Below are 19,814 nucleotides of genomic sequence, written 5' to 3'. Positions count from 1 at the left end.
AAAAAGTTTTAAACAATTGAGTTTTTTCGAAAAAATTAATGTAAATTCTATTTTTTATAATTGAATTTCTGTGAAATTTTCATATTATTATAGAAAATAATTGAATATTCGTGTAGAATTTTGTCAAAATTGTTTTTAAAAAATTGAATTCTTTTGGGGAAATTTTATTAAAGTAATAGATGTAAAAATAATTGAATTAAGAAAATTTTCGAAAATAATTCTATTTTGTGATAAATATTTTTATTTATGAACATAATTGACTTTCTACGAATTATTTTATTATTTATGAAAATAATTTTTAAATGCCTGATAGGAATTTTAAAATTTATGAAAATAATTGAATTATTGCGAAGAATTTAATGTCCAATTTTAAAAAACATTTCAATTTTTTAAAAATAATTGAAGTTTTGCCATGAATATTATTAAAATTTTTGAAAATAATTAAATTTTATTACTTTTGAAAATAATTGAATTCTTGTGATGAATACTATTATTTATGAAAATAATTGAATTTTGCAATGAATTTTATTAAAATTTCTGAAAATAATTGAAAATTTGTCGAAGAATTTTGCATATTTATTTATAATGATAATTGACATGTTAACGAAAATTTTTTTTTTTAGATTTCTTGAAAATAATTGAACTTTTTGCAAAGAATTTTATTATTTTTGAAAATAATTGAATTCTTTTGATGAAAATTATTATTTATGAAAATAATAATAATTGAATTTTGTTGAAGAATTTTGCTATTCATTATTTATAAAGATAATTGAAATGTTGACGACAATTTTTAAAAAATTTTTTTTAAAGAATTGAATTTCTGCAATGTATTTTATTTATTCTGAAAATAATTGAATTCTTGTGATGAATATTATTATCTATTAAAATAATTAAATTTTACAATGAATTTTATTAAAATTCCTGAATATTATTGAATTTCGGTGAAAAATTTTGCCATTTATCAAGATAATTGAAATGTTGACAAGAATTTTTTTTGTTTAATTTCTTCAAAATAATTGAATTTTTAGAATGAATTTTGATATTTATTAAGATATTTCAATTCTTTCAAAAAATTGCATTAAAATTTTAAAAATTGAAACTATTTTCAACAAAATTGAAACTTAAATTTTTCAAAAAAATACTTCATTAAATGATTTATAAGCAATAACTTCATGGCAGTTCTTCAATAGAATTAAATTATTTAAAGAGAAATTATTGTCAAAAATGGAAAAAATTGGTTTTTTTAGAATACGTGATAATTTTATAATTTCTGAGGCAAAAACAAGAAAATTCAGAATTTTCTTATAAATTCCAAACATTTAGTTTTTTTCAGTACTTTTAATAAAAATCCCTGACTTTTCCCTGAATTCCCTAATCTGTGGTGGCAGCCCTGAAAAATAAAAAAATTCCTTTCAATTTTTCCCGCCAAATCTTTCTTACCGACCGTGTTCCTTAAATATTCCACAAGGGGTTCCAAGACCTCAACGTCAGTTAACACTTCTCTACAGTTAGTAAACTATGACTACATTATTGTATCCTCAATCTTGAACTCTAACAATTTCAAGCTTCTTTCAATTTTCAGTTAAATTCACGATTTCACAGTCGTACATGGTCTATTCTCACTATTTGTTTAGGAAATTCTTAAAAAAAAAATTATAAACAATTTAAAAATAAGAAATGTCCTTTTTTTCAGTGTCATTCAAAATGCTTTGATAAACAATACGCACACACTTAACAGCAACAGCGATATGCTAAAATAAGTAAGTTTTTGAAAAATTAAAATATAATATTCTCTCTATAGTATTAGAAATAATATATATCTATACCTATATATCACGCACTTTCTATTTTTTTTCTTTTTTTGATGAATCTTCATTCTTTCACCTGCTCATTTCTAATAATTTAAAATTCACCGTTACAAATTTTTTATCTTCCGTTATTATTTGTCTTATAACATCAGAAATTGATTTTTACATTTTTTATATAAAAAATGCGTTCAATATCTCTATTTTTTATTTTTTCTTAAATTTATAAAATTTTCGTCTCTTAATGTTTTGGTAATTTTACTTTTAAATAAATGTATAATTACTCTTCGAATTTTTAGGTTAAGTTATTGCATGAATGAGAAATGAGAAAATTGTGAATCATATGAACTTATGAATATTGCGAATAACAAAAGAAATTATATAGATAAAAAAAAAGCATTAAAATTACAATGCTCGTTATTTGAAAATACTTTTTTTTTATATTTTTAAAAGTAAATTTTAGTTTGTTTTCTTTTGATTCATTATTTTCTTACATAAGAATTAGTAATAAATTAGATCGCGATTTAATATATACAATGAGAACTTTTATTTAACCAAATGACTTTTGCAATATATTGTCTATTTTTCTTTTCTTTCATTACATTGGCACCTTTCGTTCGTTTATTCTTGTTTTTTTATCGTCAAACACGTTTTTCTCTTAATCTATTTAAATTTTAGCGATAACAAGAATTTTTATGCAAATGAAATGTAAAAAATATAATAATTCGAAAAAAAAACAAATTTCTTTTTGTCAACTATCAACAATATAAGTAAATTATCTCTATAGATTTTAATTCCGATATATTATTAAGCTAGTCTTACAAAATTAATTTGCGTAAGACCATTATCTGATACTGAGTCAACAAGTACTAAACTAGTTTCGAAATTTATTTTTAATAATAATTTTTGAAAAATTGTTTATTTAAAATATTTAATATTTTTTTATAATAATAATTAATTAATTATAATTATAATATTATAATTATATTATATTATTTTTCTATTATTAGAAATTACAAATGATTGCAGAAATTCAATTATTTTCAAAAATAATAAAATTCTTCTCAAAATTACAATTATCTTTAGAAATAATAAAATTCTTCTCCCGAAATTCAATTATTTTCAAATTTAATAAAATTCTTGTCAAAATTTCAATTATTTTCAAATTTAATAAAATTCTTGTCAAAATTTCAATTATTTTCATAAATAATAAAATTTTTACAAGGAATTGAATTATTTCCGTAAATAAAATTCTTTTTAGGAATTCAATTATTTTCATAAATAATAGAACTCATTACTGAATTTCAATTACTTTTTAATACAATTTTAATGGAATTCCTCGACAAGTGTAATTATTCTTAAAACTTTCATTAAAATTCTTCAGAAGAATTCAATTTATTTAAAAATTTGTTGATAAAATTCTTTATGAGAATTTAATTATTCAATAAATTAATATTTTTTATTTAAATAATTGAATTCTAGTAGAATTATCTAATAAAAATTGATTTAAAAATTAATTTCTCTTAAAATTTTAGACTATAATTGAATATTAAAAGCATAGCTTAAGTTTTTTAAAAAAATTGAATTTTGAAAAGATTTCATATTAAAATCTTTGAAAATTTTAATTTTTCATACTTTTAACTAACAATTCTGTAGAAGAATTAATTTTTTGGAAAAAGTTTATTTTAATTTTACTTGAAATTACTTTTTTTTGAGTTTTTATTTTCTAATATTATATAATTAATTGAAAAATTTCCGAATAATTGAAATTTTGGAAAATTGAATTTTAAACAAATGAATTCGAAAATTCTTAAAGAACTGTTTCAAAAAATTATTTAAAAATAATGGATTTATAGAAGAATTTTAGTTTAAAATACGAAAAAAAATTTTATTTTGAAGATAAATTACAAATTATTTCAGAAATTCAATTATTTTCAAAAGTAATAAAATTCTTCGCAGAAATTTAATTATGTACAAAAATAATAAAATTCTTTTTCGAAATTCAATTATTTTTAACACAATTTTAATCAAATTTCTCGAAAAATGTAATTATTCTTAAAAATTTTATTAATATTCGTCAAAAGAATTCAATTATTTAAAAATTTGTTAATAAAATTTAATTGAATCTTTATGAGAATTCTATTTTAAGAAACATTCAATTATTCAATAAGTTATTTATTTGCATTTTATTTGTATTTCAATAATTGAATTCTAGTAGAATTTTCTAATAAAAATTTATATAAAAATGAATTTTAGTTAAAATTTTAGATAATTGAATATTAAAAACCCTATAACGTGAATTTTTAGAAATAATTGAATTTTTAAATTTTTTTGAAAAAGTTTAATTGCATTTTTTAATATTATTTCAAGTTTTTATTTTTTAATATATATTTAATTTAATCACTGGACCATCTTTAATTATTATAAAACATGAAGAAATCGATCACTCCGAGTCGAAAGCTCGGAGTGATCGATATCTTCATTTTAATTTAAAAAATTACAACGTGTTTCTTATAAAGATAGAAAATAATGTTTCATAAAAGCGTTAAACTTGAGTTGATTGATATTGAAAATGTCGTTGTTAAAGTTATTAGAAAAAATTTCGTTGAAAGGTATTTATAATAATTTTATATAATTTATAAAAATATTATTATTTATTTTTATTTTTATTATTATTATTATTATTATTATTATTATTTCTGTGTTATTCTTTTGTTTCTTGAAAATTTTCAAATTCAGCAGTAAAAATTGTTTTATACAAAAAAGGTAAACAGGTAAAGTGAATAATTTTTTTTTAGAGAATATTGAATAAACTTTTGTTTATGCACATTTTAAAATACACACTTTAAACGCTATATACATTCATGGACTTTGAGCGTCACTTAAATTTATTATAGTTGCATCATCGTCAAGTGCAAAGTCACCAAAGTTATATGTGACCATAGAATAGAGATTTTTTTTTTCTTTATTCACCTATCTATATATAATACAAGACTTAACACATCCATTTCTATATGTTTCTATTGTAAACATTACGTTTTGAAGATATTTTCTATATTTGTTAGAAAAAATCAATATTAACATTCATTAGAAACATAAACATTTCATAAGAATGAAAAATTTATAAAAAGACGGATAAATATGGATATTCTTAAACCTTTGATATATTTACATTCAAAATAATATTAAATTTTATTTTTATTGTTCAATTGTTATTTTAATATAAAATAGTTAAATGCTACTCTTTACTCAACTTAAAATTCTAACTTTTTATAAGTTATAATTAATTATAATTAAGTTAATTACATTATATTATAATTATATTATATAGAATATAATAATATATAATTATATATCTGTATATATATTATATATAATTATAATTAATATAATAAAGTTATAACCCCCTTTGTTAGATAATAAAAAATTAATAATTGTTTATTTGCAGATAGACTGAATTTAAAACAAAAAAAACAAAAGTGCACAAAATCACCGTACAAAAATGGGGATACTTATGAAATTTAAAGAATCTCGAGTAGTTCATCTACTTTTTGCTATTACTTTTTTTACATCCGGCCTGATAATTAATTTATTGCAATTCATTTTATACATTGGATTACGACCGATATCGAAATATCTGTACCGTAAAGTAAATTATTACCTGTGTTATTCATTTTATAGCCGTGAGTATAAATTAATAAATAATAATTTATTACACTATTCTAAATATACTGTATAATAAAAATTTTCTTATTAAACGTATTTTCTTATTCATTGAATTTTTCTTTATTTTCAGAATTAGTTTTTATGACCGCATGGTGGTCTGACACGACACCAGTAATTTTTGCCGATAAGGAAGAGTATGAAAAATATTTTGGCAAGGAACACGGATATTGTATAATGAATCATACCTATGAAATTGATTGGCTTATCGGTTGGGTATTCACTGAGCCAATCAATTTACTTGGAGTGAGTATTCTTTTAATTATTTAATTAAGTAATTATTAATCATTTTTCTATTCATTAATTATTCTATTATTTACTAATCTCTTTTTATGCATAAAGCAGGATTCGAGGGTCCATTGTGAGTTGAATAAATCTTCATTAATACAATGGATAGTAACCTTTTTTAAAAATTCCATTGTTAGTTAAATAAATCTTCAGTAATATATTGAATACAGAACTCCCGTTTTATTGAATATCATTGTATGTTGAATAATCTTCAGTAATATAATCACAAATTTTCCTTTTCGACTTCATTTTAACCAAACTTAATTTCCGTCCTTATAACCTTTCTGTTCACAACTCTGCCTCACAAACCTTAGGAATTATTTCAAGTAATACAAAACACTTTAAAGATATAAAAGTTCTTAAAGTCCTTTTTAACTCACTTGTCCGACCTAAAACCGAGTACGTACCACATATATGGGATACACATTTCGAAAAAGATGAGTACCTTGAGAAAATACAAAAACGTTTCTTAAAATATTGCTATTTTCTTCGTCACCACCAATATCCTGAGTGTGGTTACTCATATATTGAGCTTTGCAAGGAATTCAATGTTACTCCTCAAAATAGACGCACTCATATTCAATGCAAATTTATATATACTTTAATAAACATAATCGATTCCTGACAATTAATTGAACGTCTATTATTCAAATTACCACGATCGAATGACAAATTTAACGAACCATTTGTCTCAACTTTGCCTTCGACCTACGCCAGTTATCACTCTCCCTTACATCGACGTGACTAGTTTGTTTAATCAGAATTTTTCTAACAATACTGAAATCGATTTCTATAATTCTCCTTCACGAATCTACTGCTTGAAGATATGGCGAATTTACATTATTTCACAAGAAGTGCAAATGAAAATAGTACAACTTTTGAAAATGATCTAGAAATCGAAAGTGACCTCAGATATTTCTGATATTGAATACGATAACAATAACTCAGATCTAAGTGATTCCGATACGCAAAGTGATAGTGAATATACGGAAAAACTGTAACTTCTTCTGTTGACTCAATGTTTATTTCAAAAAACCAAATGGAATGGAGTGAAACTCATTTACGTCAATCTATTAGAACTGCTACTCAAATATAGGAGTCGTTGACACTGCAGATCAAATAATGATTAGTTGCTATAGTACCAAGCGAAAAAGTAATCGATGGCCGAATGTAGGGTTCCATTGTTTTTAAATATATCTTCATTAAAGTAAATTTACACTAACATCTATTATTAGAATCGCCCATTTTTATTTAAATAAATCTTAATTATCGAAAATTAGTAATACTCCCTTTTTTAAGATTCCATTGTTATTTAAATAAATCTTCAGTAACGATACATAGCAATACCCTATTTTTAGGATCCCATTGTTACTTAAATAAATCATCAGTAATGAAAATTAGCAAAACGTTTTTTAAGATTAAATTGTTTAAATGAATCTTCAGTAAAGTAAATTATTCCATTTAATTAAGATACAAATTTTGAAAAAAATAATTCTTTATAAACGAAAATTATCAATACTCTCTTCCTTAAGATCCCATTGTTATTTAAATAAATCTTCAGTAATGTAAATTATCACTAATCCCGTTTTGGAATCCCATTGTTATTTAAATGAATCTTCAGTAATGTAAATTTTAACTAAGCACGTTTTTAATATTCCGTTGTTATTTAAATAAATCTTCAGTAATGTAAATTGTCACTAACACTCTTATTAGTATCCCATTGTTATTTAAATAATTCTTTAGTGACAAAAATTGTCAATACCCTTTTTTCAGGATACTATTATTATTTAAATAAATCTTCAGTAAAGTAAATTGCCATTAACCTCCATTATTAGTATCCGATTGTTTTTTAAACAATTCTTCAGTAATATAATAATTAATACCCTATCCTTAGGACACTATTGTTATTTAAATAAATCTTCAGTTATATAAAATGGCACTAACCGCCCTTTTTAGGCTTCTATTATTATTTAAATAAATTTTCAGCATCGAAAATTGTCAAAACCCTTTTTTAAGTATCCCATTGTTATTTAAATGATTCTTTAGTATCAAAAATTAGCAATACTGCCTACTTTAGAATCCCATTGTTACTTAAATAAATCATCAGTAACGAAAATTAGCAAAACCTTTTTTAGAATAAATTGTTGTTTAAATGAATCTTCAGTAAAGTAAATTATTCCATTATTAAGATACAAATTTTTTAAAAAATAATTCTTTATAAACGAAAATTATCAATACTCTCTTCCTAAAGATCCCATTGTTATTTAAATAAATCTTCAGTAATGTAAATTATCACTAATCCCGTTTTGGAACCCTATTGTTAGTTAAATGAATCTTCAGTAATGTAAATTGTTACTAAACACGTTTTTAATATTCCGTTGTTATTTAAATAAATCTTCAGTAATGTAAATTGTCACTAACACTCTTATTAGTATCCCATTGTTATTTAAATAAATCTTTAGTAATATAAAATGGCACTAAATCCCCTTTTTAAAATATGTCTTCAGTAACTGTCAGTGACCCTTTTTTAACGAATTCATTGTAAGTTAAATAATCTTCAGTAATATAATAATCATTGCCCACTTCTTAAGATTTTATTGTAAGTTGAATAATCTTCAGTAATATAAAATGTCACTAACCGCCCTTTTTAGGATTCCATTGTTATTTAAATGAATTTTCAGCAACGAAAATTGTCAAAACTCTTTTTTTAAGGATCCCATTGTTATTTAAATAATTCTTTAGTAACAAAAATTACCAATACTGCCTATTTCAGGATCCCATTGTTGTTTAAATAATTCTTCAGTACCGAAAGTGATCAAAAACACATTTTTTATGATGCTATTGTTATTTAAATAAATCTTCAGTAACGAAAATTAGCAATACCCCTTTTTTTAGGATTCCGTTGTTTAAATAAATCTTCAGTAAAATAAATTGTCACTAACCTCCACAATTAGTATCCCATTATTATTTAAATAAATTTCCAGTAACAAAAATTGTCAATACCCTTTTTTTAGAATCCAATTGGTATTTAAATAATTCTTTAATAATGAAATTTAGCAATGCCCCCTATTTTAGGATCCCATTGTTATTTAATTAATCATTTAGTTAACAAAAATTATCAATACTCCCTTTTTAAAAAGCCCATTGTTATTTAAATAATTCTTGTGTTATAAAAATTAGCAATACTGTTTTTCTTGTATCCCATTGTTAATTAAACAAATTTGTATTAATGTAAATTGTCAATACCCCCTTTATAGGATATCATTGTTATTTAAATAACTTTCGAGTAATATAAATTGTCAATATTCCCTTTTCAACTATTAGTTATTAGTCTCTAATTTTATATTTGAGCCCTCGATTCTGCTGTGTGCAGGTTGATACTTTATTACTTATCCTATACTATAAAAATTATAAAATTTTGTATATTTATATTTACTAAAAACTTGACCGTAGAATTGTAAAGCTTACGCGAAAAAATCAATTCAATACGTTCCAACTTTGGGCTGGGCTTGGAAATTCGCCGAGAGTATATTCCTTGAGAGAAATTGGGACAAGGATAAAACAATGATTGGTGTTCAAATGAAAGAATTGGCCGATTTTCCAGACGCAATGTGGGTTAGTTGAATTTCTCTTTACATTTTCAGATTTAACATTTTTTTTTTTTTTTGGTGAATGATTAGAAAGGAAGAATGTGGTTGTTTGATGCGTTAATAAACTAGATTATAGTTAATTTAGTTAAAATAAATACTGAAATTTTCTTTATTAGTTGTTGCTCTTTGCCGAGGGAACGCGTTTCACGCCAGAAAAATGTGAAGCAAGTCAAAAATTCGCCAAAGAAAAGGGACTACCAGTATTAAAGCATCATTTAACACCGCGCACTAGGGGTTTTATCGCAAGTCTACCAAGCATGAAAAATAAAGTCGATGCAATTTACGATGTTCAATTGGCATTTAAGTCGAGTGAACCAAATAAACCCACAATGAGAAGTCTTCTTTTGGGTAAAAAAGTTCAACCCTACATGTATGTGAGGCGAATTCCTCTATCGGAAGTTCCCGAAGGCGATGAAGCCGCAGCCAAATGGCTTCAACAACTTTATCAACGTAAAGTAAGAGAGAAAATGAAAATAATTTTTTTAAAAGTATTAAACCCTCTTCTATTGGGAAAAATATTTTTACTCATTTTATACCTTTCTATTTTTACTATAAAAACTATTATTCTTTCAACAGGATCGTTTGGCCGAGAGTTTCAATGAAACTGGCGATTTTTTTAAAACTAGCGGAGTTCCAAAACTCGACAGTATTAAGTACAATAGAAGAATTTATCCTGTGATTCAAGTAATGTTTTGGGCAATTGTCATTCTTGTTCCAATGATTTATTATCTAGTGAGACTATTTTTGTCCGGTTCGACGATCTACTTTTCCATAGGCGCCGGAATCATAGGTCTATGTAAGTATGACAAAAATCCTTCATTTGAATTTTCCCGCCTGGTCACTGTTTTACCGGCCCAATGACTAAACGACCTAATAGACAGGAAACTCAGTCGTAAAAATTGTTTTTCTCTCAACTATGTTGATTACAATCAATTGAGAGAAATGCTATTTCGACTAAAGAGAATAATTTAAATAATTTAATAATTTTAATTTAATAATTTAATAAAATAAATTATTTTTCACTTTTTCAGTTTTCTTAATGATGCACAAAATAATCGGAATGTCCGAAATTAGTAAGAGTTCATCGCACTACGGCTCAGCCGAATCTCAGAAAGCAAAATAAAGAAAGAAAAATTTGCCAGTTTTAAAAAACAAAGAAAAAAAGTGAAATCAAATTTTAAAAAGAAAACAAGAGAAATATTAATTTTTAATCCTCCTAAGGAGGTGTTAAATATTGTGTATTTTCGTGAATACACCGACAAAAAGAAATCTAATCGTGATGTTTGATATTATCGCCGATTGTCACACACACATATATATATATATATAAATATATTTATTGTATAACAAAATTTATTTTACAAATTACCTCATATAGATCAATAATAATAAACAAAAAAACAAATCGCATTGTTTCGCACAATTTTTAATTTTTTAATTTTTTTCTTCTCTCGCAAAACTCGTATGTATTTTTTTCAGGAGTAAACGTGTACTTCCTTCGAATGTTAAATAATATAGTCTTCTTGGCATCTTATTTTGTACATAACAATTGTTCTTGTTGAATAAATGACTGTTTAATCTCTGGATATTATTGATAATTTCTTTATTTCCCATACAACTTTTAATAATTATTATGTTATAAAAATAATTTCTTTACACAGTGGGGCAAAAAACACGTCCTTAGACAATTTGATTTTTAGACCACAATTTTTAACCGATTGTCAAAAAAATTTTTTTTTAAATTAAAGATAATACAATTTTGCATGAAACGTACGTACGTTTTATGCAAAATTTTATTATCTTTAATTTAAAAAAAAAATTTTGTCAATCGGTTCAAGTTTGTGGTCGAAAAATTAATTTGTCAAGATGATTTTTGTATGAAGTGGAAATTTCGCTGGTGAGTTTCCCCTCTGTGTTCAGTCGGTAAGGTAGATGGGTAAAGAGAGCGGGAAATTTAAATTTCTTTTTTTTCCTTTTCTTTCTCGTTATTGTCAAATATTTCCGGACTTGAATGATGTTGCTCCTGATAGCCTTCCGAAGGTTTTGCGACGTATTTAATTGCTCTTAATTTCCCCCTCGCGTCATAGTAGCCATATTGTCCCTTCACCGTTCCGTCCTTTAATTTTTCCTCCAGTCGGTATTGTCGATTACTTCTACAATTTTTTAGAACAATAATTATAAATCGCTCGTTACTTTTTAATTAATTAATTAATTTAATTAATAAATAAATTGAATAAATAAATAAAAAATTAATTAATAAATTAAATAAATAAAAAATAAGTTAATAAATTAAATAAATAAAAAATAAAGTATTAAATTAATTAATTTAAAAAAAATCATAATTATGTAATAATTACCCTTCGCCGGTATCGTAGCCAAAGAGATAAGTTCTCGGTCCCTCGTGGCCTTGAATTTGAAATTCGACTCTGTCGCCATCGGGAGAAATTCCAGAAACGTTTGTAATTTTTTTAGGGAATTTTCCATCCTCCTCCTCCCCCTCAGTCTCGTTTGCAACATTTTCATCTTCTGACAGCTCCTAAGGTATTTATTTTTCTTTTAAGGTTATGTTATTCAGTGGTCACGTGTTCCCATATTATAATTTATGGGACACGTGACCACTGAATAACATGACCTTAATTAATGAAAATAATTTTTCTTTTAATTTCACTAATTTGAATTTCGCGCCAAAACGCTAAAACTGTTTTACCGACATCATGAACAACAATGATTATAGATACGAAACTCACAAAGTATTTTTTATTCATTGAAATTCAATAAGATAAAATTTGATTAAAAAAATATCAATATCTAGTGAAACTAAAGCCATTATTAAAGAATGAACGTTATTAAAAAAAGAAAATTTTTACCTTTAATTATTTTTTTTTATTTTTTATTTTTAAAATGAAAATTAACATTTTTACCTGATTATTATTTTCTGGTGCATGATCACGAATGTAGGGGGCACGGTCAGAATTTTTGACCTCATTATCATTCATTTTGTGATTTTTGTAAAAATTATGATTTTTATAAAGTTCGTTATTATTTGTGCGAGTATTTTTCGAATATTTTTCAGGTCTTTTATAAATTCGATAATCACTCGTTGCGCGTCCCGGTGGTTCCATAAATTTTTTCGGTACCGGTGGATAAAAGAATTTTTCATTTTTTACAAAAAAATTTCCCGAATTCCCATTTTTTAACGGTGAATCTCTATGATTTGAAAATAAATCCCCATTTTTTATCAACGAATTTTTATTATGCTTTAAAGTAGGTAAAACTAAATTTCCATTTTTTATCCAAGAATTTTTATTTTTCATTAAAGAATTCACGTTCTCGATTAAAAAATTTTCATACTCTGAGGGTTTTTTCTTTTGAAAATTTACTCTCGTTTCATCGTCTATATTATTTTCACTTTCATTTTGTTTTGTTTCATCGATAATATTCTTTTGTTTCTCATCATTATTTTTATTATTATTATTGTTGTCACGATAATTATTAAAATAATTATAATTATGAAATCCTGGATTTTTGTAGAAATTTTTAAATCTATCGGCATATGGATAATGATAAGTTTTCGGCGGTGGATAATAGAGAACGTGACGTTGCCTTTGCGGTTTTGTTTTTAAATAACGATTTTTCGAACGTTTTATCATCGAAAATTGATTGTCTGGATAAATTTTCAATGAATTCGAAAATTGTTTTCCTATTTTTAACATTGTTCCACGCGGTGAGCCGTTTATTCGCTCGTAATAATTCATCGTTTTTGGATAAATTTGAGATTTCACTGGAAACGTCCAAAAAGTCCATGAAATAAGCTGAAAAAAATTATTTTTTATTTATTTATTTATTGGGAATAATTTAATAATAGTTCATTTTTTCTTTTATAGAAGTACTCATTGAAAAAGGCAAGTGTTTTTTTTTCCTCCCGAGTTTCTCGTCTGTGTTCAGTCGGTAAAGAAGTTCGAGAGGGAAATTTAAATTAGAAAACAAAATTAGACTAACGAATTAATTACAAAAATTTATTTTTATTATTTATTTTATTTTAAAAATTAATTTTAAAAAATGCAATTATTAATTTCAAACTATTTTAAATATTTAATTAAAAAAAAAAGTTTGTAATAAATTAAAACTTATAAACAAAAAATATTTTCCATATTTTCTCCAAGTATTCAATTGATTTTAATATTTTCCAAAACTTCCGGATTTATAATTCGATGTCGTAATTGACGACAAAAAGAAATTAAATAAAGAACTAGGAATTAAGAAAAAAAAAACGATTTTTCGAACTTTCACACTTGAATTCGCGCTCCAGTGAATATTCTCATTAAATGTGTTTGACACGCGCGCATAAAAGTGCGATAATTTTTTTTTTTTTTTTTTTTTAATGAAATTTGTATAGAAAGTCATGATTTATTTTCCATTCATGCGGATTTTTTTCGTAATGAGATTTTTTTTTTAATTTTCTTTTATTTTACTAATCAAATGGGACTGCGTCTTCACAATAAAGTAGAATTTTTTTTTCCTATTTCTTTCTTTCGCCAAGAGGAAGTTGCATTATTTACGCTCAGAAAAATCTTGATCACTCATCTGAATCAAATCGGATCCTAAACATAATGTATAATGACAATGATTCCAATTTTTCTTCCTATTGGGAATTCAGTCTCACGTGAAAGTATCAATTTTATTTATTAAATCAAGAATTATAATTTCTTTCTGATTAACGAAATTTAAAATTTTTTTAGACACAAATTTTTCTTTTTAAAAAACAAAAATTACTAAAAATAAATTTTTTTTGGTAATTTTAAGTTTAAAAAAAACAAAAATTTATTTTTTTGAAAAATAAAAATTACAAAAAGTAAATTTTTTTTGGTAATTTTTACTTTTAATAAAAAAAACAAATTTATTATTTTTTAAAATAAAAATTACGAAAAATAAATTCTTGTGTTAATTTTTAGTTAAAAAAATAATTTATTATTTTGAAAAATAAAAATTACGGAAAGTAAATTTTTTCGGTACCTAATTTTTACTTTTTATAAAAAAACAAAATTATTAGTTTTTAATATAAAAATTACGAAAAATCAATTTTTTGTTAATTTTTAGTTGAAAAAAAAACAAATTTATGTTTTTTTAAAAATAACAATTACGAAAAGTAAATTTTTTTGGTAATTTTTATTTTAAAAAAACAAATTAATTTTTTTTAAAAATGAAAATTATGTAAAATATATTTTTTTTTGTCATTTCTAGTTCTTAGAAATTTTATTTAAAAAAATTGTGCACCACAATATTTTTATTTTAGAGAAAATTTATTTTAATTTTCTGTATTAATAAGTTTTTAAAAAATAAAAAAACATTAAGATTTTAATTTTTTTAATTTTAATTAAAAAATAGTTAGAAAAACAGTAAATTGAAGTATATTTTAATTAATACTAATTCACAATATTAATTAAGAAAACTTAATAAGTTAATATTGAGAATTATTAACACTAATTAATAATACAAATTAAAAATAATTAATATTGAAGATTATTAAGAATAATTAATAATTTTACAAAACTAATTTATAATATTAATTAAAAATAATTAATATCGAAAATTATTAAGAATAATTAATAATTTTACAAAACTAATTAATAATATTAATGAAAAATATAATTAATATTAACATATTACCTACTTATTCTAATACTAATTAAAATAAGTAATAACAATTATTAATAGAATATTAAAATTTAAAATATTAATAAATTTTTAATTTTTGATATTTTTAAATTAAAAACTAATAAGTGAACTAATTATTAATTAATTAATTCACTATTAATTATTAAACAATTCACTAATTATTAACGTTCACTGTCACAATTTTTTAATGAATTTTATTTTTCCTTTTTTTCAAAATTTGGTGAAAATTATTATTTTTTATTATTATTATTTTTACTACTCACAAAATAAGCAAAATACATTGTGTTTACAATCGGAGGGAAATATTCAAACTACAGGCTCCATTTATCGGATATGCATCTATGAGCAAACTCTCTCTCCCCACCTTCAAAAATTCTCTCAGCTGTCCTTAAACTTTTAAGATCTGTGAAAATTAGTAACAAATTAAGAAGACGTCGAGCGTGGCAGAAAAAAAAATTGAACGGTAATATTTGACCTCAATACGTAACACAAGCAATGTTTATATTATTTCATACTTATTGCTTTATTTTTTTCTTATTATTTTTTAAAATAATTTTTATCTTTTTCTTTATTGCATTTATTTTTAGACATTATTTATATTTATTATTAATTAATTACTGTTAATTATTATCAGTAAAAAATTAACGCTCAAATCATTAATTATTATCAATAATATACTATAATAATAAATAGTATTATTAATTATTATTACTGATAATTATTAATATTATTATTATAAATATTATTTATTTTTATTAATCACCTAAAATTGTAATTAATTCATTATTATTTTTACTTAATATTTGCTATTTTTTTTATTAAAACCGTTCATTTATAGCGTTCGGCCTCTGTTATGAAAGTGGGGGAAGCTCGACAGTGATTGGTTATCCCCACTCATTTATTCCGGCCGCTTGAAATTATCTGTATTTAAAAATTGAAGAAGAAGAAGAATTTGAGTTCGAGAAAAAAATTTGCGAAAGAAAAAAAAGAATAAATTATTATGTGAAAACAAATAAATGAACAAAATTATTATTACTTATTATTATTATTAATAGAATTTAGTTTATTGAGAATTTAGTACCTAACTATTAATAAATTAAAAAAATAATATGAAAAATAGAAATAGTAATTAAAAGTTAATAAGTTATAACTATAATTAACATTTTAATAATTATAAAATATAAAAAATATAGTTATTCTTTCATTTACGAAATAATTAATAGCAATTAATAAAGACAAATTTACTGATTTTTCTATCAGTAAATAATTAATTATTGCAGGAAAAATTAACAAATGATTTATAATTTTCATTTCAACAAGTTTGTCATTTGTCTGCGATGAAAAGAACCGGAAATTCTCTGAAAAGAAAAAAATAAATATCCGGTATTTTGATTTCATATCATGTCACTCAAAAAAAAAAGAAAAAAAAATAGAAATTAATTAGGGGTTCAATTATTTGTGAAAAAATGGACTTTATAAATACGGATGAAAATTTCATTTTTCAATAAAAAGTAAATTCTGTTTCACAATGAGAGTCTATTTTTTACTAGTTTTTCTCAATTTTACTTTATTCATTGATGAAAATTCGGTAAATATTAAATTTCAAACCTAAAATTAATTATAGCTTATAGGCACCTATTGAAAAAAAAATTTTTTTTACAGTTTTTCAAAACTTTTTATTATTTTTTATTTATTAATGTTAAAAGAAATTTATTTATTTAAATTATTTTTATTTTATTTATTATTTTTTATTTATTTATTAAAATATTTATTTTATTTTAAATTAACAATAACTTTCGGTCTATTCTGTGAAAGTGAGGGAAGCTCAACAGTGATTGGTTATCCCCACTCGACTTTTCCGGCCGCGCGCAATTATCTCAATTTAAAAATAACTGCGTAAAATTTATTATTTTTTTTGCATAAAAAGTTTTTTTAAAATAAATTAATAATATAAAAAAATATAATATATTAAGAATGAAAAAGTTTTTAGGGTTTAAAATGTCGAACGGGAAATCGTCAAACAAATGAACAATTTCGAAAAGTAATGCAAATTTGCCGACGTCGAAGTTCACATAATGGAAGAAGTGGAGATTATTCCGATTCGGATTCAGATTCCAATGAATCCGATTCAAATGAAGATTTATTTGATAAAAAATTTCTCTCCGGTGGTAGTAAACGCAAAAATAGTCAATCGAATAAAAATGGATCCAATTATCGGTAAATATATTATTTTCATTATTTATATTTTTTTAATAACAAATAAATTGTTTATTTAATAAATAAATAAATAAATAAAGAATTAGTAAAGTATTTTTATAAATAAATTGATAAATAATAAACTAGTAAAACATTTTAATAACCAAGGGACCTTAAAATAAATACTAAATTAATAAAATATTTAAATAGAAAAATTATTTTTTTAAGTTACTATTAATATTTAAATAAACAAATTATTTATTTACATGAATATTAACATTTAAATAAACAGATTATTTATTTAAATAAATATTAACATTTAAATAAACAAATTATTTATTTACATTAATATTAACATTTAAATAAACAAATAATTTATTAAAATTATTATTAATATATAAATAAACAAATCACTTACTTAAATTAATTTTAATATTTGAATTTAATAAATAATTGTAAATTTTTTAATTTCATATAGAGAGAGATTCGGAATGAGGCAAAAAAGACACGAGGAGAAATCCAGTTTTCGAGATAATAACATGGATCATCGTTCTTATGGGGATAAAAATATTTTAAATCGCAATAAAAATTTGCAAAACTATAGTTCTTTTAATCAGGACGGCGAAAATCGAAAATCAATTGTAAGAATTTTTTTATTTCTTTGTAATTATTTTTTATTTTTAGGGTAAAGAAATATATTTCTAAAAAGTCTAAGAGTCCGAAATATTTTTTTTAACGTTTCATAATTATTTTTTTGTAGTTTTTTTTAAATTTTAAATTAAGAATAAAGTTCGGCCTCTATTCTTGAAGTGGGGGAAGCGCGATGGTGATTGGGCTATCCCCCCTTCGTCCTCCATTCCGTCCGCGCGCAATTATTTGAATTTAAAAATTACTTAAAAAACGCGGGAAAAAATTTAAAAAATGGAAATAAAGAAAGATGAGAAAAAAATAAATAAAATAATAAAAATATAAATTATAAAATAATAAAAATAAAGAAAAAATTGACAATTTTTCGTTATGAGAGTAAACTAATTTTATTTCATTGCAGTGCGTCATTCAATGTTTTTTCAACGAATTGAATTTGGTAAGTAGTTAAATTTTTCCATTTTTTTTAATTTTATGTAGAAAAAAATAAAAATCTTTTTTTTTAACTTTTTCTAATTATATAAAAAAAACATTTTTCAATAATTTAGTTAATAAAAAAAAGGATTATTAAAAAAAAAAATTTTTTTTTATTTATTTATTAAATTGAAATTTATTGATTTAAAACTTAATTTTATTTATTAAATTAAAAAGTTAAAATTAAGATAAAATTTAAAAAGAAGTTGAAAAAAATATAAAATTTAAATATTTTTGTTTCACTTTATTTTTCTTTTCTTAAAGGTAGATCAAAGAGGTTTTCCAGAAATTAATTCCGTCTCTGAAATAATGACCGAAAATATAATGGATCCGGAATTACGTGATTTCGTGGAAGAATCAATTTTCGAGTGTTTTCAATATTTGCAAAATAATCGAAATCAAGACAAATGTAAATTTTCACAAAATTTACTCTCTTGCCTCTCCGACAAAGGCAGCGAGGTTTGTTAATTATTTTATTAAAAAAATCTATGTTTATTATTGTACTTAATATTTTTATTATTATTTATTATATTTTTTTAAAATTTTTTTTAAATAATAATTTTATTATTTTTATATTAATAATAGCAGTGTATTTTTATTTAAAAAAAAATAGAAACATAACAAAAATTTTTGTATTTTTTTCGGAGCGCGAAAGAATGTAAAATAAGAAACTTTTAAATTGTTAATTATAAAAAATCAAATTATTTTTTTGTTTCAGAGATGCGACGACTGGAATGACGATTAAGTATGAAATTGTCCCTGACAAGAGAAAATAAAACTTTACTTATTATTTAAATCAATAAAAATAAATACGTAAAAATAAAATGAATAATAAAAAAAAATATATAAAAAAATATATATTAAAATATTTTTGAAATATGTAAAAGAAGTATATTAATAATAATATATATAGCAATTGTAATATAATAATAATTTAATACTAAAATATATTAAATATAATATCAAAAGTTTTCCTGATAGAAAAAATTTTTCCACCAGTAAAAACTTATTTCTTTTCAAAAGAAATGGAAAAAAACACAAACATTTTTTTCTTTTTATGCTTAAAACAATTTTTTTCATTCATTTTATTCGCCTATTTACATTAACAAAGTGTGCAAGATAAAAATACACATTTTCTACATTTTTTTTCTGTTTTTAAATAACATTTAATACTTTTTACAAAAGCGAGGCATTCAACGAATAATATATATATATATTTTTTATATAGACTTTCTCGAAGAAAATTCCATTTAATTTTTTTCATTAAACACTCATTCTTCTTATTTTATTAGTTATCTATAAATTTTCTTCATTTGTTTAAAATCTATATTAGTTTAAAAAAGAATTTCTATAATTT

At 22.5% G+C, this 19,814-nt stretch overlaps 3 protein-coding genes across 4 annotated transcripts; 2 read left to right on the top strand and 1 right to left on the bottom strand.

The window, feature by feature from the left end:
- Positions 1–1,571: 1,571 nt before the first annotated feature.
- On the top strand, positions 1,572–10,618 carry LOC122503606 (1-acyl-sn-glycerol-3-phosphate acyltransferase gamma-like). Its single transcript, XM_043614203.1, has 7 exons — positions 1,572–1,760; positions 5,254–5,488; positions 5,602–5,774; positions 9,270–9,431; positions 9,583–9,921; positions 10,043–10,262; positions 10,498–10,618. The coding sequence occupies exons 2-7, from the start codon at positions 5,308–5,310 to the stop codon at positions 10,587–10,589; spliced, it is 1,167 nt and encodes a 388-aa protein (XP_043470138.1). The 5' UTR covers positions 1,572–1,760; positions 5,254–5,307; the 3' UTR covers positions 10,590–10,618.
- Positions 10,619–10,912: 294 nt separating this feature from the next.
- LOC122503607 lies at positions 10,913–12,811 on the bottom strand. Its single transcript, XM_043614204.1, has 3 exons — positions 12,388–12,811; positions 11,824–12,002; positions 10,913–11,619 (listed from the first exon to the last, which is right to left on the bottom strand). Exons 1-3 carry the CDS (start codon positions 12,778–12,780, stop codon positions 11,421–11,423), a joined length of 771 nt encoding a protein of 256 aa, XP_043470139.1. The 5' UTR covers positions 12,781–12,811; the 3' UTR covers positions 10,913–11,420.
- Positions 12,812–15,511: 2,700 nt separating this feature from the next.
- On the top strand, positions 15,512–19,292 carry LOC122503609 (general odorant-binding protein 71). Of its 2 annotated transcripts, none has more exons than XM_043614207.1 (6): positions 15,512–15,605; positions 17,133–17,359; positions 17,817–17,979; positions 18,387–18,422; positions 18,722–18,916; positions 19,176–19,292. In XM_043614207.1, exons 2-6 carry the CDS (start codon positions 17,187–17,189, stop codon positions 19,200–19,202), a joined length of 594 nt encoding a protein of 197 aa, XP_043470142.1. In that variant the 5' UTR covers positions 15,512–15,605; positions 17,133–17,186; the 3' UTR covers positions 19,203–19,292. The 2 variants fall into 2 exon arrangements, with proteins under 2 accessions (XP_043470142.1, XP_043470141.1); XM_043614206.1 differs by lacking the exon at positions 15,512–15,605 and adding an exon at positions 16,660–16,730.
- The last annotated feature ends 522 nt before the right edge of the window (positions 19,293–19,814 follow it).

Source organism: Leptopilina heterotoma, unplaced genomic scaffold (assembly GCF_015476425.1).
Source record: "Leptopilina heterotoma isolate Lh14 unplaced genomic scaffold, ASM1547642v1 Lhet_265, whole genome shotgun sequence".
NCBI lineage: Eukaryota > Metazoa > Arthropoda > Insecta > Hymenoptera > Figitidae > Leptopilina > Leptopilina heterotoma.
The sequence above is the reverse complement of the archived record's forward strand: the minus strand, read 5'-3'. Positions and strand labels throughout refer to the sequence as shown.